This window comes from Fusarium pseudograminearum, chromosome 2 (genome assembly GCF_000303195.2).
Source record: "Fusarium pseudograminearum CS3096 chromosome 2, whole genome shotgun sequence".
NCBI lineage: Eukaryota > Fungi > Ascomycota > Sordariomycetes > Hypocreales > Nectriaceae > Fusarium > Fusarium pseudograminearum.
This window is the reverse complement of record NC_031952.1, coordinates 6485387-6509998: the sequence shown is the minus strand read 5'-3', so window position 1 is coordinate 6509998 and position 24612 is coordinate 6485387. Positions and strand designations below refer to the sequence as shown.

General features: G+C 47.7%; 11 protein-coding genes across 11 annotated transcripts; 5 read left to right on the top strand and 6 right to left on the bottom strand.

The window, feature by feature from the left end:
- Window positions 1-901: 901 nt before the first annotated feature.
- Window positions 902-3294, top strand: FPSE_05317 (uncharacterized protein; the record flags this gene model as incomplete). The annotated part of the gene is made up of 9 exons (XM_009258435.1): window positions 902-1048; window positions 1232-1614; window positions 1664-2301; window positions 2351-2508; window positions 2558-2652; window positions 2701-2834; window positions 2889-2948; window positions 3000-3092; window positions 3146-3294. The coding sequence occupies 9 exons, from the start codon at window positions 902-904 to the stop codon at window positions 3292-3294; spliced, it is 1857 nt and encodes a 618-aa protein (XP_009256710.1).
- A 547-nt stretch (window positions 3295-3841) lies between these two features.
- FPSE_05318 (uncharacterized protein) lies at window positions 3842-5480 on the bottom strand (the record flags this gene model as incomplete). The annotated part of the gene is made up of 2 exons (XM_009258436.1): window positions 3842-5278; window positions 5328-5480. The coding sequence occupies 2 exons, from the start codon at window positions 5478-5480 to the stop codon at window positions 3842-3844; spliced, it is 1590 nt and encodes a 529-aa protein (XP_009256711.1).
- Window positions 5481-6917: 1437 nt separating this feature from the next.
- FPSE_05319 (uncharacterized protein) lies at window positions 6918-8382 on the top strand (the record flags this gene model as incomplete). Its single annotated transcript, XM_009258437.1, has 6 exons — window positions 6918-7093; window positions 7143-7252; window positions 7304-7415; window positions 7465-8207; window positions 8257-8292; window positions 8366-8382. The coding sequence occupies 6 exons, from the start codon at window positions 6918-6920 to the stop codon at window positions 8380-8382; spliced, it is 1194 nt and encodes a 397-aa protein (XP_009256712.1).
- An 898-nt stretch (window positions 8383-9280) lies between these two features.
- On the top strand, window positions 9281-10222 carry FPSE_05320 (uncharacterized protein; the record flags this gene model as incomplete). The annotated part of the gene is made up of 2 exons (XM_009258438.1): window positions 9281-9698; window positions 9750-10222. 2 exons carry the CDS (start codon window positions 9281-9283, stop codon window positions 10220-10222), a joined length of 891 nt encoding a protein of 296 aa, XP_009256713.1.
- A 383-nt stretch (window positions 10223-10605) lies between these two features.
- On the bottom strand, window positions 10606-11283 carry FPSE_05321 (uncharacterized protein; the record flags this gene model as incomplete). The annotated part of the gene is made up of 1 exon (XM_009258439.1): window positions 10606-11283. The coding sequence occupies one exon, from the start codon at window positions 11281-11283 to the stop codon at window positions 10606-10608; it is 678 nt and encodes a 225-aa protein (XP_009256714.1).
- Window positions 11284-11745: 462 nt separating this feature from the next.
- Window positions 11746-12874, bottom strand: FPSE_05322 (uncharacterized protein; the record flags this gene model as incomplete). The annotated part of the gene is made up of 4 exons (XM_009258440.1): window positions 11746-12324; window positions 12379-12585; window positions 12643-12775; window positions 12831-12874. 4 exons carry the CDS (start codon window positions 12872-12874, stop codon window positions 11746-11748), a joined length of 963 nt encoding a protein of 320 aa, XP_009256715.1.
- Window positions 12875-13884: 1010 nt separating this feature from the next.
- FPSE_05323 (uncharacterized protein) lies at window positions 13885-15587 on the top strand (the record flags this gene model as incomplete). The annotated part of the gene is made up of 4 exons (XM_009258441.1): window positions 13885-14004; window positions 14062-15188; window positions 15240-15348; window positions 15402-15587. 4 exons carry the CDS (start codon window positions 13885-13887, stop codon window positions 15585-15587), a joined length of 1542 nt encoding a protein of 513 aa, XP_009256716.1.
- A 232-nt stretch (window positions 15588-15819) lies between these two features.
- Window positions 15820-16925, bottom strand: FPSE_05324 (uncharacterized protein; the record flags this gene model as incomplete). Its single annotated transcript, XM_009258442.1, has 2 exons — window positions 15820-15847; window positions 15898-16925. The coding sequence occupies 2 exons, from the start codon at window positions 16923-16925 to the stop codon at window positions 15820-15822; spliced, it is 1056 nt and encodes a 351-aa protein (XP_009256717.1).
- A 342-nt stretch (window positions 16926-17267) lies between these two features.
- FPSE_05325 (uncharacterized protein) lies at window positions 17268-18923 on the bottom strand (the record flags this gene model as incomplete). Its single annotated transcript, XM_009258443.1, has 4 exons — window positions 17268-18003; window positions 18053-18341; window positions 18397-18800; window positions 18859-18923. The coding sequence occupies 4 exons, from the start codon at window positions 18921-18923 to the stop codon at window positions 17268-17270; spliced, it is 1494 nt and encodes a 497-aa protein (XP_009256718.1).
- A 348-nt stretch (window positions 18924-19271) lies between these two features.
- FPSE_05326 (uncharacterized protein) lies at window positions 19272-20123 on the top strand (the record flags this gene model as incomplete). Its single annotated transcript, XM_009258444.1, has 1 exon — window positions 19272-20123. One exon carries the CDS (start codon window positions 19272-19274, stop codon window positions 20121-20123), a length of 852 nt encoding a protein of 283 aa, XP_009256719.1.
- Window positions 20124-20294: 171 nt separating this feature from the next.
- FPSE_05327 (uncharacterized protein) lies at window positions 20295-23040 on the bottom strand (the record flags this gene model as incomplete). Its single annotated transcript, XM_009258445.1, has 4 exons — window positions 20295-22249; window positions 22354-22412; window positions 22576-22588; window positions 22872-23040. 4 exons carry the CDS (start codon window positions 23038-23040, stop codon window positions 20295-20297), a joined length of 2196 nt encoding a protein of 731 aa, XP_009256720.1.
- Window positions 23041-24612: the final 1572 nt, after the last annotated feature.

Below are 24612 nucleotides of genomic sequence, written 5' to 3'. Positions count from 1 at the left end.
GTTTAGGCAACCGAATTAAAGGTACGTACTGCACAGAGTATGAGAGGTGAGAGAGACAGTGAGACACAGACCCCAACCCAACTCAAATTCAAGGTGTTCAGTGGCTTATTTTACAGTAGGACACTAATCTATAGAGGTGTGCTCACCTAGAAAACAATTGGTCAAGGGAATTGTATGCTTCTCCAACTCTCAGTAGCGGATCGACATGGGGGAAGAGGAATTGTTTAGCCCGTTGCCATTGATACTGAGGGCGAATACCAGCCATTAAAGAGAATGAATCACTCAGAGACAAAATGAATTGAGTTACGATAACTGTTTCACAGAATGATGTAGTGCAACGTTGACCAGTGTAGAGTCACTCACTCACAATGTACCTCAAACTTGTCCAACCATCATAGCATCATCCAGTGTAACCCCATCCCTTGAACACCCTTGAACACGGCAGCAAAAGACAAGAAAAAGGACCCCTGCATCCACAACATAACCTTAAGTTTCCACAATTCTCCTTGTAAGCTTACCACTAAGACGTAGAGAAGCACACCATCACACTCGAGTACGGGGATGGGTCGGGGATGAGAAATGAGACATGACCCTATCTCTGCTGATCTTTTCCCCCAAGTTCATGCTGACTTGGGAATAGACTGACCTCTTCCCCCAGACCTCCTGCAAAAAAACAAAAAAAAACAGGCGGGGAAATATTAGCTCAATAATCTGGGGATTGGATCGACAATTCTCTCCTCAATCTTTGCCGCCCATCGGCTCAGAAGCAAGCAATACCTAGATCACTGTCTCACCAGGGTATTTAACATTGTGCTGATCCCTCCTTCTTTCTTTTTCTTGGCCAGTGCAATCCATCAATTCCCTTCCCCTCTCTTTCTTACACCACTGAACATCAATCAGCATGGATAGCAAGGAATTGGGCCCCGACGTCCCTCAAGCGTCTCATGATGAGAAGCATGCCCTTGATGGAGCTCACAACGATGTTCCTCCCGGCAGCGGAGGTCGACGCGGTTCAACTGCTCTCAACATTGTTGAAAACCCGTTGCAGGTACGTTAAAGTCAATTCATCTTGGCGATTTCTTAGTTGCGGGTACATCTCTTGGCCTCGTGGATTACATCTTGGCGACGATCGCCAAGTTTCTTGGCAGCTCCAATTGTCAAATCCCTGCTCTACGAAGAGAAGTCGTCAATCATAATTCTCTCACCATGTCACTAACACCAATTCTCACAGCGCGTAACACCAGAAAAAGCCGTCAACGATGCTCGCCTCTTCGCCCAGAACCACGGCATGCCCGAACATGCAGAACTCTTTGGACGCGCTGCTCTCGTAGCCCGCGATCTAGACCGCTTCAACAATGTCAAAGAACTCCAAGAAGACGAACGACAAGCCCTCGAGTACGAGAGAGATCACAAGTGGCACGGCCCAAAGATGCTCTGGTACTCAATCGGACTGTGCGCCATTGGAGCCGCCACCCAAGGCTGGGATCAGACCGGTTCCAACGGTGCTAATCTTTCGTTCCCTAAAGAATTTGGCCTCGACGAGGAAAAGAGTATTCGTGATCAATGGATTGTCGGTCTGGTCAACTCCATCATCTTTCTTACTGCTGGTCTCATGTACGTCTCGATCCTGAATACTGTTGAAGGAGATTGCTAATTAGAACAGTGGTGCATTCATCGTTGATCCTCTAAATCACTACTTTGGTCGTCGAGGTGAAATCTTCATCACCGCATGCTGTCTTACCGCAACGCCTATCGCTTCCGGCTTCACCCACTCGTGGCAAACACTTTTCGCTGTCCGCTTCGTAATGGGCATCGGTATTGGAGCCAAAAACGCTACGGTCCCCATCTACTCAGCAGAGATGGCTCCCGCGCGCATCCGTGGTGCCCTAGTCATGTTCTGGCAGTTGTGGGTCGTCATCGGAATCTTCCTCGGCTTCTGCGCCAACGTTATAGTCAAGGACACTGGCCGAATCGCGTGGCGTCTACAGCTTGGCTCTGCCTTTATCCCCTCCTTAATCTTGGGTATCGGTATCTTCTTCTGTCCCGAGTCACCGCGTTGGCTCATGAAGCACGGCAAGCATGCCAAGGGATTCCAGTCGATGCAGAGGCTACGAGCTCACGATATCATTGCTGCGAGAGACTTTTACTACTCCTGCATTATCTACGAGGAGGAATTACTTGTCGCGAGGGGTGCCGGGTACTTCCAGCGCTTGTGGGATTGCTTTGCTGTGCCACGAATTAGACGCGCCAACTACGGTGCCTCGACTGTCATGATTGCGCAGCAGATGTGTGGTATCAACAGTAAGTCCACAATCCTGGCTCATAACCACAGATAACTAACGAGTTGCAGTTATTTCCTTCTACAGTTCGACCATCTTCGTCAACGCTGGATACACGCAGGTTGAGGCTTTGTATGCTTCGCTTGGATATGGTGCTATTCAAGTTATCGCAACAATCCCAACGTTGTTCCTCATCGACACCAAGGGACGACGAACTCTTACTCTCATTGTAAGTAAGACTGCCCTGGCCCTTTGAACTGGTTACTAACTCCATCTAGACCTTCCCGTTCATGTGTATCTTCTTGCTCGCTGCTGGTCTGTCTCTCCTCAACCACAGCGACAGCAGAGGTGCCCGGATTGGACCTGTTGTTCTGTACGTCTTGACACATTTCTGACATGCACTCTCACTAACTGTGTAAAGCTTCGTCTATCTCTTCACAATCGCCTACTCTCTGGGTGAAGGTCCAGTCGCCTTCCAATACTCTGCCGAAGTATTCCCCACCATCCAGCGTGAGCAGGGTATGGCCTGGGCCGTCTGCATCAACAACACCTTTGGTGAGTCTTAAGATCTATGACAAATAAAAGCACTTGTGCTAACTTTACCTGCAGCTGGTGTTCTTGGACTTACCTTCCCTCGAATGACTGCTGCCATGTCACCCACTGGAGCCTGTAAGTCATTCTCTAAGTGCACCAACATGTTCATCTGCTAACGATCCACAGTCGGCTTTTACGCAGGACTCAACCTGATCGCGTGGGGCATGATCTTTTGCTTCGTCCGTGAAACCAAGCAGCTCACACTTGAGGAACTCGACCGTAAGCAGTCCATCACCCACTATTTTCTGTCTATGACTAACAAATATGTGCAGAGGTCTTTTCCGTCCCAACAAGCCAGTTCATTTCTTACGAGACCAAGGTCTGGCTGCCATACTTTATCAAGCGCTATATCCTCCGCAAGCAGATTGAGAAGCCCCCAAGAATCATTGAGCGTGCCGATAAGTCTCAGGACTCTGCTTGAGTATGTTGTTAGGGAAACAGATTTGTGTCTGTGTGGATGGTTGAATGAAAGGGCCTGGTTTCGCTGGATGTATTCATGATAATGACTTACTACTAGTTCAGTTTGGTACATATTGCAAATGACATATTGTTACCATGAATCCTGTTATGATATCTCTGTAGCTCATTGGAGTAACTGAAAGGGTCCTGGTTGTCACTGTATAAGCTCAAAAGCTTCTCTCTACGGAATCAACAAACTTCCAATTTGCCTTGTATAAATTGTATTATTACGACTAAACGATAGAGGAATATTGAGAAAGACAAAAGTCGTTTAGAGAGCTGTAAGGGTGCCAACTAATAATATACATTTAAGGACAGAGAGTTGTCTTATCTCTTGGGAGTTAACAACTATACCAGGCGGCTTCATATGCATGTGGTTGTTATATCATTGTGGTAATACGACGTGACAAATGCTACCGATCATATCACATGGCAATATTATGAAGATTGATACTTAAAGTCAAAGGTATCATATTCAAATTGTGGCAAGGCTCATAGGCTAAACAAAACTAGTAAACAAACACAAACTCGTCGTTCTTGGAGTCAGTGAGATCCATAAACGCGTTCTGTCCCAATTCATTATCCGCGCCCTCGGCCGCATTAGCCACATATCGGTGCTCCATGCTGAGATCCCGAATCTTAGCAGGCTTGCCATTCTTGACACGCTTGCGCTCCTGTAGCTTGTTCAAGAACATCAAGTTGACGAGTTGCAGGATGACAACTCCGACCATGGCACCGGTGATACCCATTGTCTTGGTAAGACCAGGCTTGTAGTAAGGTGCGTCCTTGGAGCTGAAGAGTAGGGGACCAATGATGTTTCCGGCTGAGACACCGATGTTGTACAGAGACATGATGACGGACTTCTTTGTGGTTCCGGCGATGTTGGAGATCATCCATGACACGATGAGCGGGTTGCCGCCGAAGAGGAAGGCCAGCATGTAGTATGCTGCCAGGAGGCCGGCTGTGTTGTCGCGGTTGAGCTGGTGCAACATGACAGCGCCTGCGAGGACGGGCAGCATGACTGCGATAAGGAAGGCTGACTTGATACGGAATCGGTGGGCGAGGTACGATGCGGGGAAAATGACGAGAAGCTGGACGGCAGCAAATGGGATGTTGAGAAGCGACGTGACGCCCTTATCGAAACCGAAGCCGCCGACAATGATGGGTCCAAAGGTGTTGGTGACAGCGGCAGTGACGTTGAGACACAAGGCCATGCCGATGAAGAGCCACGTCTTGGGTTCGATGAGCGCTTCAAAGGCCTGCGACCACGTAAAGTTGCGGGTACCAGTGCCTGTCTGATTAGCTCGCAGACGCTCAATAGCCTGTAGCTTCTCATGCTCTGTCAAGAAACGCGCGGAGGGAATGTCGTTGTCAAGAGCCCAGTATACGACAGGTGCCGTAAGAACGGTGATCAAGCCAGCAAAGAGGAACAGGATACGCCATGAGGCAAGAGATCCGTTGATTTGACCAAGTCCATATGACAATACAGCGGCAAACATGTTGGCTGCACCGTTGGTACCGTACCAACACGCGACGCGCATCGGCTGTTCAGCGCGTCGGTACCATTGTGAAGTGATGACAGAAAAGAGAGGAAGACAGGCTGCCTCGAAAAGACCCAGCAAAAAGCGCGTGGCCAGTAAGCCTTCATAACTTGTGCAAGCGGCCATACAGGCCTGTGCGGTTCCCCAGCCAAAGACAAGGCTGCTCATAAAAATACGATGCGGGATTTTGACCATGAGCCAGGACGAGAAAGGCAGCCAGACGAGTTGAGCGATTGGAGCCATGGAGCTGACCATGGAGTACTCGTTTCCTGAGAGGTTTGTGTCCTCGCGCATGCCCCAGACAGCACCATATCCGAGGACCGACTTGTCGAGGATCTGAAGGAAGTATACCCATACTAGGATGGAGAGGATGTGCTTGTCGGTTTTGCGGCGGAGTCGTTTATTCTAAGAAGGTCAATTCGGGGTCTGTGAGGAAGTGAGGAGCAGTATTTACATCTTCTTCTGTGACTTCGATGTGCTGAGCACCAATCATCTCGGCTGCACGGTCTGCATGGTCGCTAACGGGAACGGGCTTTGCGAGATTGGATTCGATGTCTTCGGTTTGTTGTTGAGAGGGTTCATCGTCGAACTTGGAGTTACGTGACATGGCTGCGGCGAAGAAGGGAGAGCTCCGATGGTTGAGGTTGCAAGTGAAAGGGCGTAAAGTGAGCGGAATTGCCAGTCCTTATATCCTCGCAGACCAGTATCAGTTGGTTGCAGTGGCTTCTCAAGTTCCTTGTAGCAAATCAACAAAGTTATGGAGAACCCCACGATAGTAAAGTCTGGGGAAACTGGGGGAGGAGAACAAGTGGAACGATATTTCTTATGGGGCTGGTCTAACCAATTGACTCGCAAGCGGTGAGTCGACAGTCACCCAGGCTGATGATCATTGCTTTTCCTGATGCTCGCTTCCTTGGAGTTCCTTCAATGCCTCGGACGGTGATGCGAGTCATGCATGCGGGGTTTCCAAGGACGTCATTTGCCTAGCTTCAGTCTTCAATAGCCGACGACGTGGGGGCTCACAAAACTGTCGGCAATCCAAAAGGGTTAGACGTGGCACCTGGAAGCGGACCGGGATTCAGGCCCCGGAGGTCGACTGTCAACCTTTGGCTGGGCTGATGCTGTCTGTACCTTGATCTGGTCATGTTGCGTGGGGGGTTTTCCCTGGGCTCTTCTTTTGTGTGCCGGCTCCCCATGTTTAATGCCCGACATGTGAGTTGGTTGAGAGTCTAGAGCAGGGACAGGATTTCCCCGCATCTTGTGCCGCAAACCGTTGTCCTTGGCCACGGCGTGAACGCCGATAGATCTGAAAACGTGGGGGTTGGTGTTTGAGACTGGAAGTTTTAACTAGGCTGGCCTTCAACGACTCTAAATGGGAGGTTTGTTGAAGCTAGAAGGACGGCCTAGTTTCTTGGGCTCATCCATCGTGTGCTTAATGGACTTGGTGAACTTAAATAATTGTAAATTGCGTAGCATCGTATTCACAAGAGAAGAGGATACGTCAAAACATTGGCAATCATATTCACTTTATAATAATGAATCCAAAGTCTACACCTTCAGATCATCGAGTTTGTTACATCCTTACCATAAGGCTGCATATTAGATCGTCCCAGTGCAATGCAAATGCAACTTGACATAACTGCATCAAGCTATAGGGTATGATCAGCCAGCTTGGTCTTGTTGTTCCAGCAGTGATAGATACCTACTTCTAGCTTGGGATGTTTCAGCTAGCTCAAAGTCTAAGCATATTGTCATACGACATCCTTTATGAGTAAGTGTTTTTTTACTAAAGAGAACAGCCCGACGACGGCTTCATTTACCCCGGATTTTCACGTCCGTGGGGGTGCTGACGCGTGGGGGTTCAGTTTGTTCGTCTCGTGTCTACGTAGTCAAGTGGAGTTGATGGATCATGAGTGTCATTACGTTACCCAAGGTCGTCGGCGGGGAAGCCGAAAGATTCCATAGAAAAGTCCCCTCTCAAGCATTCACAAACTACCTGATCTTATTCCTGAATAATCACTCATCAACTCAAGTTCAAGCAAAAATGGCTAAAATAACATCTATCGTGTACTACCGCGTGAAGCCGCGATGGCTGATGGTCAAGGTTGTCGACGAGAACGGTGAGCATGGATGGGGTGAGGCGACTCTTGAAGGTCACGATCTCGCCGTTGAAGGTTGCCTGGATGAGATGATACCTCGCATCATCGGCGAGGAAGCAAAGTAAGATACATGAAATCATATCAAAGAGTTTGAACTGACCTTTGCCCAGTGACATTGAGAATATCTGGCAGACATTTTGGCGGCATGGCTTTTACCGTGGAGGTCCGGTCTTTATGTCAGCCATGTCAGGAATCGACATTGCCTTGTGGGATCTCAAAGGTATTTTTATAGAAAAGACTGTGTCTAATCTCACAAGCTAACTTGTCCTAGGTCGCAACTTGAAGGTTCCCATTTACGAGCTCCTCGGTGGAAAAGTTAGAAACAAAGTTCAGGTCTACTGTTGGATCGGAGGCGACCGCCCTTCAGACGTTGAAGCAGCTGCGTAAGTCATTCCAACTCCACAACGTTTATCCGTTCTGATAATTATTTAGCAAAAAGCGTCTGGAACAAGGCCTCACATGTGTAAAAATGAACGCCACCGAGGACCTGGGATGGATCGACTCCCCATCAGCTCTCGATAGCACTGTTGAACGCCTCAAGCAAGTCAAGGCGCTCGGTCTCGATGTCGGTTTGGATTTCCACGGACGCTGCCACAAAGCCATGGCCAAGCAGCTCGCCAGAGCACTCGAGCCCCACCGACCTTTATTTATCGAGGAACCAATTCTTTGTGAGCATCCAGAAGCGATCAAGAAGCTATCAGACCAGACCGTTATTCCCATCGCCTTTGGAGAAAGGTTATACACCCGATGGGACGTGAAGCGATTCTTGGAAGACTCAAGTGTGGATATTCTCCAGCCCGATATCGCGCATGCGGGCGGAATCTCAGAAACAAAGCGCATAGCCAACATGGCAGAAGCATACGATGTCGCCATCGCCCCCCATTGTCCTCTTGGACCGGTCGCGTTTGCAGCTTCTGTGCAGGTGGCTTTGTCGACACCCAATTTTGCTATCCTCGAGATGAGCTTGGGGATGCACTACAACACTGAGGCAGGCGACATTGATCTGCTTACATATCTAAAGAACCCAAGCGTCTTTGACCTCGATAGTGGACATATCAAGGCACCTACTGGTTATGGACTTGGTATTGACATTGATGAGGAAATGGTGATACGGATTGCAAAGGAGACGGAGCCGTGGCAGTGCAAGACGTTCCATGGACCCGACGGCGGGATTCGTGAGTGGTAGGGAACACCTGAAGATAAGGTTTCCATCATAAATCACAGTTTTTGAGCATTCTGACTCCAATGCTCACACGGGAGGTAGGGAACACATTGATGGGTGTCAAGATGTTCTGTCAATGAAAAACAATTATTACGAACCATTACTGTACAGTGTTCAGCTGTGTGTGATATGACTGCAGAGAAAGATCTCTAATAAAACATCTGGCCCAAAGCTTACACCAATATTACCCATGCTCACCTTCAAGGTGTCCCGCCAGTCGGGATTATTGTAAATGCCTCAACTTGTATGCACACCTAGATCTATGCTAATGAACAAGGTTTTGGAAAGACGAATTATCGGGTCTTTGCTGAACTAGGTTGAAATTAACGCAGCGTTTGTTAGCGGCCTGCCCAACAAGGTTGCAACGGTCAGCCAAAGATCGAGAACATCAGCCCTCGCGTCACAACAAATAAACAGTTGGTTAAGCATATTATTTACCTTAAATGAAGATAACGCGTGGATACCAGATCCACGCCATTTTGGCTCGAATAGGTTATGGGCAGTGCCAAGATACCCTGATAGATACTGCTGAGTGGGACGTTGCGAACCCGGATAGACAATGGTATCCATGGATGTCAGAAACATCACAGCAAAGGATCTTCTAGCAGCAGAGTTTCCGATTCAACTTGATTTATGATTCGCTCAATGTTTTTAGATGACGCCACTCAGCGTTGAATTTTACCGATGTTTCGATAAAGTAACTCAATCTGTACGGTTGAGCCCTGTCGTTCCTTCGTTAGCCCCATGACCAACAGAGAAGAAACCTGGACTACCTGCAGGGCAGATTGACAATAGCTGGGATTGAAGAGATTTTCTATTACTGTGAAGAGATGGTTGGTTGCCTGTTCCCACACCAGAGAACCCGGATGTTACGATAAACATGTCAGGGTCTGTCAACAGACCTGTATAAATGCCTTCACACACCTCCCACATTCCTAGTTTCCTCAGCCTCATCTCAACTACAACATCACTCTTGAGTCGACAACCACCAAAGATCAAATCTTTCAACCCCAATAACACTTCAAGATGATGTTCAAGTCCACCACCGCGGCCATGCTCCTCTTCGGAGCCGCCACTGCCACTCCCCTCTTTGGCCGTGCCGAAGCTAGCCAGACCAAGTCTGCTTCTCAATCTTCCAAGACAAGCGAGAGCAGCGCCTACAGCTGGTCAGAGGGCTGGACCAAGGACTACCCCATCCACCAGTCTTGCAACGCAACCCTCCGTCATCAGTTGTCCAATGCTCTGGATGAGACTGTCCAGCTTGCTCAACATGCCAAGGACCACATTCTGCGACATGGACACAAGTCGGAGTTTTTCACCAAGTACTTTGGCAATGCCTCCACCTCTCAGCCTATTGGATGGTACGACCGTGTTGTCAACGCCGACAAGACTGGCGTGCTCTTCCGTTGCGATGACCCTGACAAGAACTGTGCTACACAAGACGGTAAGTAGATCATAACCCAACTATTTAAACTCCATCATCTAATTGTTATAGCATGGGCTGGACACTGGCGAGGCGACAATGCTACCTCGGAGACAGTCATCTGCCCCCTCTCTTTCGAGATCCGCCGCAACCTCGACTCTGTCTGCAATCTGGGTTACACTGTCGCCAACTCCAAGTTGAACACTTTCTGGGCCACCGACCTTCTTCACCGAGTCTTGCATGTCCCCATCATCAGCGAGAAGACTGTTGACCACTTTGCTGAGAACTACACTGATGCTCTCGCGCTCGCCAAATCCGACCCCTCCAAGAGCGTCATTGATAGCGACGCCCTGCAGTACTTTGCCATTGATGTTTGGGCTTATGACATCGCTGCTCCTGGTGAAGGATGCACTGGCGAGGTTGAGGATGAGACTGAAGAGGAGAAGCCTACTGCTACCAAGTCTGACTCTTCCAAGCCTAGCGCTACCAAGGAGGCTCCCAAGGAGTGCCACACTCACGACGACGGTGTTGTTCACTGCTCTTAAGCGCAAAATGCACCATGATAGATATGAATTCGATTCTAATGACCCTTTTTGTTGTGCTGGAGGATGTGTGGATAGTCAGCAATCTCAAGGATAAGCACGAGTAGAAACACGCGTGCTACCTGTAGAGTGTTGGAACATATAGACTATACGGCGCTCTGGCCAATTGATTTTTAATGATAATAAAAAATAACTATGTCATACAAATATTTTAGTCGAATGTTTATGTTGGAACTTCTGCGCTTATCGTATAACATAAAATTTAAATTAAATCGCTATAGTGATCCGTACCAAGTACAGACTCCGCGCAACATGCTAGTCGTGACATGTAGCAGAAAGATCGTATGTCTTCTGGTCTGCCGTTATATTAATGATCTTATCCATCTCTACCGGGTATCCATTCGCAACGAGCCCATAGGCGTAGTTGGAAATGCCGGTAGTATATCACCTGGGTCCTCCAGCCTATGAAGTCTTTCCTCCAGACTCTCTTCGCCATCCATTAACTCCAGCTGCCTATTATACAGCTCTCTCAACTCGCCCCTCGTCGCCGCCATCTGCTCCCGATACAGGCCGCAATATGTCTCAAGAGTCTTGGTCCGCTCTTGTAACGCTTCTATAACCTCCCATGCTGCAGAGCTATTCTGATACAAAGCTTTCATTTGCATGGCAGACTCTTCTTCGTTGCTCTCCACTGTTTCCTCAAGATCGCTGATCCTGCAGACAAGGCTTTCTGGTTGGTAGCTTCCTTTTTGTTGCAACATTGCTTCCAGATCCTTAACGCGCCTTTTCAGAACTGCCAAGTCGTCGCCTGTCCTTTGTATAGAGTGCGGAGAGTGGAAGCATGCGAAATGGCCGCAGTAACATGTTGCGCCAGGAAGAGATGTGTTGTGATGAAACCCCATACACCCGCACCGATGGCCTTTTAATTCGGGTAATGTGAGAATGTAACGGCATTGGCCTTTGGGGAGTTGTGAGACGTCTCCTGGTGGAGCTGAAGCTGACTGGGTAGAGCGACGATGATCGTGAGATCTCGCGTCATGACGAGGACTGTGGGCATCAGACATTTTGAGTAGATGATTTAGGTTTATAAAGATAAGATGTACAAAGGAACAGAAATCCCAGTAAAAATGCCATTTTATTGAGCATTCCCACTACTGTATTGCCACCGCCAGAACAGCTCACACGACCCCGCGGAAAGACCTCGGTGTCAAGGCCGAGAGGGGACGTGGGGGTCAATTCAGGAACAAAAGCGGCCAAACTCGAGGTTTCTTTAATGTAAGAAATCGGAACTAAAATTTACATCCCACGATCTGCGGGGAAGCGCGGATTCAGATGGTCGGGATTAGTCTTGGTCATGTTGTTGCCGGGGGCTGTGGGGAAGAGGTCGGAAGACGGTTACCGGTATAACCGAAGTTGGTGATCAAGACAAGTGCGGAGGCGTTCAAGACATGTGATGGTAAACAATTCAAGGAGTAATGGGCATAGGATTTGTATTGTACGCAACTAATAACCAGGATGTGGCTATACTACTTGTCTGCAGAACTCATGAGACGTTTGTTGATGGCCAACAAAACAGTATAAAGTGTCTCGATGGTCGTCACCTCGATCCCCAACTCCCTGCCCTTCTTAACGGGATATCCCAAGATGACTTCCACTTCCATAGGCTTTCCATTCTCGTAGTCAGTCCTCATGCTGCTACCAATTGGCGGCATGCCTAGAATCTTGTCCAGAAGTTGATCAATCAGTTCATACTGAAGAGATACATCAAGAGCATTAGCAACATCAATAACCTCCTTCATCAGTCGTCGCGTCATTGGCGTCGAAAGATCTGAAGAGCTCAACCACGAATGCGTGTCCGTGAGGGTGAGCGCTGTGAGGGAGTTCCAGGCTGCGTTCCACACGACCTTTTCCCAGCGTTGGACTTGGATGTCCGGAACGATTTGGAAAATGGTTTTGCCGATTGAGAGCAATGATTCGAACTGCGAGAGGTGGGTTTTATCGAGGGCTGAGTCGCCGGCTTTATTCGGATACAACCCCATCTGCATGTCTTCGGATGTAGTGTGTTCAACGATGCCAGGTTGTGGCTGTCTCGCTCCAACCCACGTCTGATGAGTTGTTAGTCATGGGTAAGTAATGTGCATAGAGTGGTATGGACGTACCACGCATGATATGATAGTTGTCTTTGGGAAACTCTCTCTGAATGCATCCTCATTGCCGACACCATTCTGGATAATCACAATTGACGTATCATCTCCAATGGCGGGTGCAACATCGGCTGCAGTACTGGCCTGATCAACTGCCTTGTTGGTGCAGATGACAAAGTCGAACTTGTGGCCAGCATCTTTCACATGTCTGAGGACTGTCGACTAATTAGTATAGTGTTTGGTGACCGATTTGTGTGACTTGCCGCTATCAGGCTTCACATGGTGTTTGCCATGGTTTTGGCTGTTTATGCTGATTCCATTTGCGGCAACAGCGTCGTAGTTGGATCGAGCTACCACGGTTAAGCGAACACGGTCACTGCGACTGAGGATGAATGCGTAAAAGGAACCGATGCTTCAAGATATGTCAGTATCAGTGTCGCAACTTCAACATGGGTGGTTTGACATACGCTCCCAGTCCATAGACCAGTACTTCCAATTTTTTATCACTCATTTTGACGATGACGACAATGTCTTGTTGGAGGGTGATGAGTGGACTTTATGGGTGCTTTTCCATGTCACCCACGAGCTTCCCCTCACTGACAATAAGCGATCTCCAAAAACAGCATCGGCTTGTCAAGACAAAGGCGTGGGGGTCACTTTTGATCGCCGAATTGCTTAAATGAAAACTGGGGATTGTCTTCGGTGGTCAATGTCCGTATCCGACAGTCAATTGAGCACATGATACAGTACTCTGTACTCTGTAGATAGCATAGTAATGCGGTTGCGATATTTCGCTTGTCAGTGTCATCTACCCTACAGAGTACGCTCACTCAAAGCCACGCTAACTAAATGCAAAGACCTGGCGGAGGACAGGGATGACCTGTAAGCGAGGAACAAAATGAGATTATGAGAGACGACAGCGGGAAATGAATATCTATTTTTATCGAAAATTGCGTGTTCTGGAAATGGCTCCTTTCTTCCTCTTGCTACTCCGTATTGTTGTAATAAAATACGTGAATCACGATGGAGTTTCTCATCACAAACCATCAGCAAGTGACGGGCCAATCCATCAACCAGTTGGTACAACCAATCTAACAGCTACAGTTGTTTTGGGATCTCAGTACTCTCTTAATCAATGATAATATCCACATACTAATCTATAAGTATAGACTCGAAGGAAATAAAGGTAGGCGAAGTAGGATATACCTCATAAAGATCCATGTCCGCCGTCACATAATTGGACGGATCAAGTCAATTGCGCGGCCTCGTTCCTCAAACCCGTTATCCCGTCGCATCATGCAGTAATATTATGCCAAGTAGTAACACGAGAGATCACTTTCGGCTGATTTGCTTATCTACAGCAGGTATGCCTACTCAAACCCCGCGGTATCCGGCCTCACTCAAAGTGACTTGATGCATCAGATCAGATCAGGAGAAAGCACCTGACCCAAGATATCATCTAAATACTCACTGCTCCCTCTTCTGCATCATATGCGCTCGTCTCACCTTGATTTAACCATCATGGCGCCAAAGCAAAACGGTAGAGCTCATTTGAGCAGCGACATCGACTTTATCCAGACTCCAGAAGCGCCCGCTGATACCCTCTCGACCGGCAAAAACCCAGGTGTTCCATTAACCAACGTATGTCTTTCCCATCCATCATATACAACTGCTGACAAGACATTACCTCCTCTATAGTCCCCCGCTATCAAACATGCTCCTCTTCCTGCTGACGGACCCGGATACGAACAATGGTCGAATCGCTTCCTCGTCGCCGCTCTTCTAGGCATTCCTCAATGGCTATCATGGAAATTGGGTGGCGGCCTCAAAACAGCCATCTTTCTCTCAATATTCACAACGATACCTGTTTTAACTGTCATCTGGACAGTCATGTCTCGTTACAGTCCCCGTATCAATCACGATGTTAAATTGCCCGGTCGACCTGTGGAGTTTTACCTCACCTTCAAAAGCGACTCTCACCGCGCGCGATGGACAGGAAGACATAAGATACCGATGGCCACATTTTTCGAGCTATACTTCACAGGACAGGTCGACCTCAACGGTGATGCGCTGGAAGTTTTTGAATATCGATATGATTGGGCGACATTTAACTTTACCAGTGAAACATTTCGCTACATCTTGTTTACTTTCTTCCCTGATGTGGTCCTTCACCTTCGATCACAGGATGAAGAGCAGGTGCGCAACAATTATGACAGTGGAAATGATCATTATGCTTGGTTTCTAGGCCCTCGCATGATTTATACCTCTGGTATCATCTCGGACCCTACGCGAGAAGAAACTTTGGAGGAAATGCAGGATAACAAACTGGCCATCGTATGCGAAAAGATCGGCTTGAAAGAAGGAGACACACTTCTCGATATCGGCTGCGGCTGGGGTACCTTGGCCAAATTCGCAAGTCTCAATTACGGCGCCAACGTCACAGGCGTGACGCTGGCTCGAAATCAAGTCCAATGGGGAAATGACGGACTTCAACAAGCCGGTATACCGGAAGAACAGAGCAGACTACTGTGCTGTGACTATCGCGATATCCCCGAAGACCGAAAGTTCAACAAGATCACTCAATTGGAGATGGCGGAGCATGTAGGTGTACGACGTCTGACGGGCTTCTTTCGACAGTGTTACGATATGCTCGAAAACGATGGATCTATGTACGTCCAGGTGTCGGGTCTTAGAAAGGCGTGGCAGTATGAAGACTTTATCTGGGGACTATTTCTTAATAAGTATATCTTCCCTGGGGCTGATGCGTCTACGCCGTTGTCATATTATGTGGGATGCCTTGAGAGTGCTGGCTTCGAAGTAAAGAGGTGAGTGTTCACAGTTTTTGGTCCGAGCGATATCTAATTGACGTACTTCAGTGTCGATACTATCGGTGTTCATTATTCTGGTACTCTATGGCGATGGTACCGAAATTGGCTGGGTAATGCCGACAAAGTCAAGGCCAAGTATGGAGTGCGCTGGTTCCGCGTATGTATCACGTCCAGAATTTGGTAGCTGTTGACTGACAATTTCTCATCAAGATCTGGGAAATCTTTCTGGCCTATTCCACGATTGCTTCCCGTCAAGGCTCGGCCACGTGCTATCAGGTTGTCGTGGTGAAGAACCTGAACTCGACCCATCGTATCGATGGTGTCTACTCACAGTATGGACTTCATGGTGCTCTGACTGCAGCAAAGGCTGTTGGAAAGAATATGTTACCAAAGTAGGCAGATATGCTGTGTTAAACCGATGGCTGAGGATGGTGAATGTTTGAGTCAGCGATCGACCGTGAAGATAGGAGAAAGGGATATCTAATAACAAGCAGTGAAGGCTGGACCTGGAAGATTGTGTAGCGCAATACGGAAAACATGTAGCGAAGCGACGGCATGCTGGAAGCCTACTGCATGGGTAGACCCGTTAATGGTTTGTTTCGATCAAAATAGCAAGTATTATTTCCTATCAACCAATACCGAATTCAACTTTTGTACTTTTAAATATGTTTTTTATGTCGTCCAACCATGCACCATATCAACGAACCTCTGGACCTGCATTCCATCAGTCGCCCACGTTGTTAATAGTCTTATAACAGCCTCATCATCACCGCACTTTTCCCACACGTAAAAGCTAAAATGCTCGTTCAGAGTCTTGATCAATCCCAATGGGAGAACCGCAAAAACCTGATTCGTCTCCGTCGCAGCATATACAGAGAATCCCGCGTCAGCAATTCCATTAGACAGTGTCTCGGCAGCCAGGTTTGCCTTGCGCGCAAGGTCAAAATATAAATCGCCTTCGAATAACTCAGCGAACTGTGCACCAATCACCCTTCCCTTGGCCAACAGCGAGCCGTGCTGCTTAACGAAAAACTCGTATTCAGAGGCCAGACGAGCGTCTTTTACAACAACTGCCTCGCCCAGTAGCGCGCCGTTCTTTGTGCCTCCGATCCAGAATATATCTGTTAATTCGAGGATATCTGATAGTGTCATGTCGTTGAACTTTGATGCAAGGGCAGTGCCAATGCGAGCCCCATCAAGGAATAAAATAAGGCCATTCTTTTCGCAGACTTCCTTTATCGCAGCCATCTCGTTTCTCGTATATATCGTGCCGATCTCGGTCGCATTCGAGATGTATACTAACTTGGGCTTGGCCATATGGGGGAAATGCCAGTTATCGTCCAATGCCCGCTCAATGGATTGAGGGGTAAGTTTGCCATTGACAGGAGCAACGTTTATTATCTTGTGGCCACTAGCTTCCACAGCACCTGTTTCTCTCGTCACGATATGCCCAGAGCTCGCGGCAATGACTGCTTCGTGGGGACGTAGGCATGCGGCGATGGAGATGGCATTGGCTGATGTGCCGCTGGGTACGAAGAAGATGCCGACATCGTCACGGCCGAGATGGGCTCGGATTCGCTTCCGTGCGAGATCGCAGTATGTATCGTTGCCGTAACCAGTCTCTTGGGTAGTGTTGCTGGCGATGAGAGCTTTGAGGAGGGCTGGATGTGCGCCTTCGCTGTAGTCATCCATGAAACCATAGCGAGAGATTGGGGTTGGTATTTGGGAAGGCATCGTGAATGTGATTGAGGTTCAGATGTTTGATGATCTTGTTAGTGTGGCAGACTAATTATCTAATTAATTAGCTGTGGCAATTCTATATAGAATATTCCATCTCCACTCGATGATGCATAGAATGGGGTCGTTAGTAATTGCGCTGTTAGTCAACCGTCGCTTGTGGGTCAATTGTTACTCAACAATCCGTGACACTTGCCAAACCATTGCATGCAACTCTACACCGTGTCTTTCGTATTGATAATAAGTTGGACCGAATCGCATCATGTGGTAGCTTTCAAATTTCTTCAATTGCGCTGCTGACGACAACCGGCCCGGCAACGACAGCTCACCTGACCTCGCTCATACCGCGGGACCCATAGAAATCGTACTAGATGCATCGAGAGAAAAGTCGATGAAGCTTCTATAAGTCTCCACTGTAGATGGGTCAAGAGGTTTCGGGTACGTAAGTATCTTTTGATACTTTGGCTTAAGAGGCATCCCAGACGCTGTCAGGTCTCCCGCTTGATCCCACAGCTCCGGATACTTTTCGAAGAAAGCGGGGTCAATCTTGTAATATCCTGCTCCCTTGTCCATATTCAGTTTGTTGAACGCTGCTCTTGCGTATGCCGGTGAAGAAAACAGGGTTGAGATATCCGGAGCTGGCAGAAGGGCAGACACAGACTCGTCCCCAGAAGAGCGAGACATTGTGTTGATGAGATCCGTGACACGAACGTAGACTGTTATTGGCGGGGCACCCAATATTAGGTCTGACATGAGCGCCTCTACCACGTAGCCTGTCACCGCATCGCAGAAAATCTGGTCAATGTGCGGATTGGCTGAGTGTAGCTGAATCAGCCGATCTCGTATAGAAGGGAATGGTATCCAATCGATAATGCCGGGGTGAGGGTTTTCCAGCTGTGCTTTGGTAGGCCTATATCGAGGATGGAGCTTGTTGTACGTTGCTGCCGAAGGATAGAGTTGCCAGGCGGTGAGCTCGATAATATGGTAGAAACGTGTCTTGGCATACCAGGCCATCACGTCTGGACGGGTCATGCTATTGAACATGGAGAGAACCATCAACACTGGCTGGTAAACGCTGTAACCTGTTAATGATAACTATTCAAGAACAATGAGGGTCAAAGTACCTTTGCATCGGATGATGACTCTCCGGAACAAAACCAAGAGTGTTGAGCTTAGATTTCAACATTTTCTGAAGCAACTGTATATGATCCGAAAAGGGAGAGTTTGTGAATGCATAATCTTTGCCTAGTACAAGATTTGTTTCTTCCGTTGCGTTGATGGCCGTGATATAAGGCTCTAGGCCCATCTGGTACTCGTGGCTCCATATGTTGGGTATCTGAGAGTATAAAGGATTCGTTCCTGTGACGTTGACGAGCTCCGAAGTAAGACCATTTGCTGGCTCTGGTGCTGATTCTGCACACATTTTGTTAGAGATTAAGCTCAGTGTATCAAGAATGCCATCACTTACGTGCAGCGTCTGCTGAAGCAAAAGGCACATTGAAATCAAGTATAGATGGATCAAACGAGTCCAGATCCAACGAACTCACTGAAGAAATTGACGCATGTTGGTCCCTCTTCTGGTCTAACACATGTCCTTCCAGATCCGCTTCTTCCGGTGAATGGCTGCCGTCCTTGGTGTCGTCCAGCGTCTTAGTAACAGAGTCACTTAGTAGCTGAACGGAAGCCAAGACTTTTGACATCTTAGCCTGAACATCGATCAATTGCTGTCTCAGAATTTTATTCTCCTTCTGCAGCGCCTCCACCCGCTCGCTATCAGGCCTTTGATCGGCATTGACGCGGTTACGCAGCTCTCTGATGCATTCCGCTTGCCTTCGGCGAAAGGCCCGCTGAGAGAGCCGATTACGGAGCTTCCTACAAAGCCTAATGTTAACGAGCGAGAATGCGGGGAAGAGAAGGGTTTGGTGATTACTTTCTCTCTGCTTCACTGATGGGAGCACTTTTGTCGTCGGCTTGGGACGTTCTCGGTGAGTCCATGATGGTTCGGTGTGCGATGCCTAGATACAGGACAGCGACGGTGAACTGCACCGTAGTCTGGATCTGATCTGGTCGGCATTCGGAAAGTGACTGGATCTTTTCACTGGGGTCTCAATTCCGGTCTTATACGGTTAGGATCGGCGGTTCGGACTGACCCGTCTGTTTGGGTTCCACGCTAACCTTAGCATAGCTGCTAGCTAATCGCATCTCATGCTGACACTCTTCAAAGAGAGGGGCATGAAAACTCAATATCAAGAGCGAACATTGGTCCCACAGGGACACGGTACATAGCATCTGGTATAAACTCAAAGCTCATTTCAGGTAGCCAGAGCACTCGGATCTTCAACAATGGAGGCCAATAAGAAGTTGGCAACTCTAGAAGGAGATGATTTTGCCAAGGAGATGATAGCAATCATGAAGGTAGCGTGCGATGCAAACTCCGAGCAAAATTATGACGATTCAAAAGACGAGTTCTTTAGTATCATCAGGACACGTGCGATGGAACCACCAGTCACAGTATCTCTCTCATCCGTTCTCACGTCGCCAATCGAGGACGGCGATTTCACTCCACTCAAGATGCACCAGCTCGTTTTCTACTCCATCATATCGAAACTATCTCTTGAGCAGCTGCAGCCTTATCGATCCGCGATAAAGACAATGATGGGATTCGACATATCCTCGTTCAAGTCACGGTCCAGTCACTACGCACAAACAATGCACCTTATCAGTAACGCAAGGCTACTAGACCGCTTCATTGAGAACCCGGAGGATGTTTGGGTCCCCGAGAACAAATTCGATTGCATCTCTTACCGTACCTTGTGGGAACGGATACATACGGCGGAACAGATGCGCCCGTACATGCATGGCCTGTTCAACTGGCAAGTAGACCCGTGTCATCCACCATTCAAGCCTTGCCGTGAGCAACTGGCGCGATTCCCCGAAGTGTCTGCTGTCGTTGCTGCTGAGGTTATGGGTATGGCGGTTGATGATGTCGAGCACCAGCACTACTTGATCGATTTCGTTTCAGAGTGTGTGCCTGTTGGGAAAGCTTGGTATCCGATGCGTGCTCCGGTGGAACAAATGGTGCGAGTACTGGAAGGTAAAGGTAAAGATCAGCTTACAAAAGCCGGAGAAGAGGATTACCTTGATGAAGCAAAGAATTGGTTAGAAGTTCTGAAGAAGTGGGAGAGTAATAACTAAATCGAAGGGTCAAGAATGACCACCATCTGAGCCAGACGTAGAAACTTGCCTTGAACAACTGGACGTATCAGAAGGTTGATAAGCTTCAAATCGAGCAGTGTATGCACATAGGTCAATTCTCTACAATCTATCTAACGTACCATGTCAAATAAGATACAAAGGGGTGTCGCATTACACAAGAATAATTTCCCTTTCATCATAACCGCTCTCCCCTGCTCGAGATGCCATGACTGCCTGACCATCCATGAAATTGTACATGTAGCATTGTCCTACCACTTGATACTCTCCAGCATCCCCCTTTGGCCTTAACACAAACGGGACATCGGCACCGAGAAGTACAGCACATATATCCCCGGACTGCATCGCTGAAGGCCCCATTCCCCAATAACCATCCGTCGTGTTGAAGAACCGCCTATTAACGGCATGGGACTTAAAACTAGGCGTAAAAGATTTGCCAACTTCCAGCACCGTGTTCAGGTTCCAGAAACCATCGCCGTGTTTTGGTACCAAATGAGCTTGGTAGAATCCATTGTTCAGATGCATACAATAACCGGCCAACTGCTCTACTACTCGCTCACGGCCGTCTAGAGGTTGGTTTCCTCTGATCTTATAGTGGCAGGACAGTGTCGATGCGAATGCCGCTAGTACCTCCTTTGGTGAATATGGATTCGGCCTTCGTCCTGCCAAGTCCCAACACAAGTCAATAAGGAGGCCGCCGAAATCCTTTTCAACATCAAAGTCCGACGACTCCATAGTTCGTGTGAACTGGTCAATCTCGCCGATTATAAGCCCCGATACTCTAAGACGATGACCATCAGCGTAGGTCTTGAAAGTCTTTCCTTCTTCCTTTCGGAGACTAGCATCCCATGCTTCCCAAAACGCGTCTGCGTGGTTTTCCGTCTTCTCGTTCCACATTGGGACCCAACTTGGATATCCAGATTCGAGTCTGAGGCTTTCTTCAGTCTGATGAGCCTGCACCAGGAAGTTCAACGAGTCCTGAGACAGGCTGGCGGCCAACAGTCTGTGCTGTTCTTGGACATCCAGGGAGTAGTTGGCCTGTAGCCATGGGGCTTTTGTGACAGGGTTCCTAGCCTTTGGGTGACCCAGAAAGGCATACACATGATCCAGCTGGTTGGTGGCATTAAAGTAGCGTGACGCCTCAAGAACAAGGACAAAGTCAATACTGCACTGACCAGCAATAAGCTCAGCGCAGCTCCTCAGCAAGGGTGTTCGGTATATCCATGACTCTTTCTTTTCGTACGTGGACCAGACATTCCACACAGAATAGAGAGGTGCTCCCGAGAGTTTTTGGGTTATCTCATCTCCCAATGCATGCCTTAGTTCCTCGGTGTAGTAGACGTTCCAGATGAAGGAAGCAATCTCGCCGAATTCAATACTGCTGTCTCCCCAAATTGCTGTTGCTGAGCCTGCAAGACCGACTTCTTGGAGGACCCACACGCGGGAGAACCATGATAGATCAAAAAGTCTCCCAACACAGTCTGTTCCCTTTTCACCAAGCACAGAGCGATGAACTGACCGTCTTCCGACTGGTCTTGACATCGCTCGAGGCTCTGGATCAGCTTCTGTTTTCATGTATACTGTGCCCATTTCCTTTTCATCGGGGTAGAAGTACTCTTTGTCTGTTTTAGTATACAGTTTGTAGTTGATCGTTTGCAAGCATCGAAACGCCTCAGATGCAGAGGTCGTAGGATCAGGTCCCAGCCACACAACCACATGATGGGCATTATCATAGATATCACCCATCAAGTCAACTTGGTGACCTTTCTCAATGTCGTCATTCTGGTTGATACAGATTGCATCTGCCCAGGCAACCTGCGCCTCATCGGGCTTTCGAAGACGACGTAGCCCGTCCGAGAGACTACGTGTGATCCGGCAGGCATGCCCTGATAGCTCGAGGTTTCCGACCTTGTCTGGATTTCCCCAGACATATGAAAGAGCTGTGTATGGCGTTGAATTGTCTAGGTCAGATACGAAAACCTCGCATGCCAGAGCATCATCAGACGCGCCTGGGAGAATCCTAAGCAACCGAAAGTTTCGCCCAGGTGGGATGCTGGTGTATGTAAAAGACTCAGAGTCCATGTTTCGTTCAATTTGAGTAGGAAAAGCTATAACCGGGTGTGATTAGATGTGAGAAGAAAGTGAGTATGGTGCTCGTCTGATGGTAAAATCCCCACTCGTAAATAATCTGCCTGAGGGGTTTGTCGCTTACTTGAATCCTTCGCTGGCATAGCCCCACAAAGAATGATAAATGTGATTCTCACGCCTTGGCTGAATATGAGCAGCAGTACGTAGTCAAGCTTCCGGTTCTAACTGGACAAGATCTTCTGCATAGAGAGTCAGTCTGGCTCATTATTTCGTAAATAATGATCCGAGCCTGGATTTCGTTGCGGATATATATTTACAACTTGTGTTGAACCCCATAGATACATACTTCCGATGGTCATCTAGTCAAATCAAGTCAACATATTCACTACGACAGTGCAAAGATATTTGGGTATATATTCAATATTTCGGAACGAACGCGTTTATGTGGTTAACTAGAGAGATAGATCAAACGGTATTTCTCAACGTAAAGTCTTGATAACTATAATTACAATTCTTACTTCGCGTATGCAGGAGGATTCTGATCATTAGAGTAGGGCGGCAGAGCGTCTAATGGCACCTCCTGTGCTCTCTTCCTCTCTTTTCTCATTTTCCTTCTGTTCCAAAAACACAAACAAAACATACAAGTGAATAAAGCCCCAACGATAATAGGTACGGCAATCATGAGGAAAACGTAGATGGGGTCAAGAGGCCCTTCACCTTCCCTTGGTCCAGACCATGGCTGAGGAGTTTCCCGAGATTGAATTGTCTGTTCGCTACTTGTTGCGGGTGGTTCCGGTGAAATTGCGGCCATGTCAGAAGCATTCCAACTGATACGCAATGCTTGATGTATCATCATATTGCCAGCACCATGTAAAGCAGTGGTTGTTGCACTTCTGTTATCGTCCCTATCGCTTTCCGACCAGTGTTCACGTAGGCTTGAGATCACCGAACTTGTCGATCGGGAATGTTTATTGAGAAATCTCAATTTGTAGCCACTGATAATTGACGTCAGTTTATCTCTCATCCAATATATTCCTGGACACACTGACCTTGCGCAATAATATCCGGCAATGAACACTGTCGAGGATTAGGTTGCTCGAACGATGGCATCATAGTTCCAGTCTGATGGACAAATAGTTGTGTTGAGAGTCTGGTAAATTTTGTCAGAACCCCCTAAGGTGGCTGTTTTTCGTCTAACAGGAATGGATGACTTATTTATCTACGACAAATTTGCCTAATCGACATTGTCAATGGGCTGTTGGTTCGGGCATGTCACAAAGCTGCGCCACGGGCTGTGTCTCGCCAGGGTATCATTTAACCCCCTGCTAGCTTAGTTCTTGTTGGTTGTAAGGTTCTCACTACCATATAAAGCCATTTGCTAATTAAAATGCCTTGTTCTACCTGCGGCGCATGGGCAGGATGTAACTCCGTTGGTGTTTAACCGCCACGCACGTTTCAAGGGTATCTACTGAGAACTGACCCATTTTGCAGTATGGTCTGTCGAGTCTTCACGAATAAACGATCAAACAGAGGATGCATGCTAGGGATTCTTTTGACTCTTATTTTGAACCCAGCGAAACACTATTGATTCTGAAAACAGGATGTGAGAAGACTAGGCATGAATAAAGACAAAGCGATATAAGGAGGAATAGAAGCGGTGATGATGTGAAGAAATTAAATAACGTCAAAAATCGGGTCTAACCTTGACAGACGTGCCCAGCTAACTAAATCATGCAAATAATATCAGTTCATGACTCCCGTTGGATTGTCTGCGTGGTGATAGTTGGGTGCCGGTTAGGTTGATAGCAGAAGGGACATCAAAAATAGGCAGGCCTCAGGGTATCAGATAAATTAGCCACTGGCAAATTGAGAGATAAAATTAGTAGGTTGTTCAGGTTGAAAGAGACTCTTTCCATATCACCGACCTTTCGACCTTGTTGATACATGCCATGGAGAATCGTGCTTGAACCAGTTGAATGATAGACAGTATGAGTTTCATGAAAGACATCAACCCTCGATCGAGTAACAAACTTGACTTGGGAAGAGATGATGATATATAAAAGCTCATGGTTAATCCCATAAAAGTACTAAAGACACATAGAGTAATCCTAGCCTATCATGATTTGTTCTGTTGTTTTAGGTGCTCGTGTGAGTTTCGTTGGGTCCATACCATTAAGCTACATACGATCAGTCAACCCTATAAAGTGCACGGCTATTGATTTGACTGTAAACCATAAATTTGATATCTTAAGATAACCATTTGATTGCCTTCAGGACCTTTATTAGAACCTTATGATACCTTCCATTCGTTCACCTCTAGCTTCCACTCGTGAGATATTACTACATATTTGTGATGAAGTTGTCTCTATTTCCAGCAGTAGTG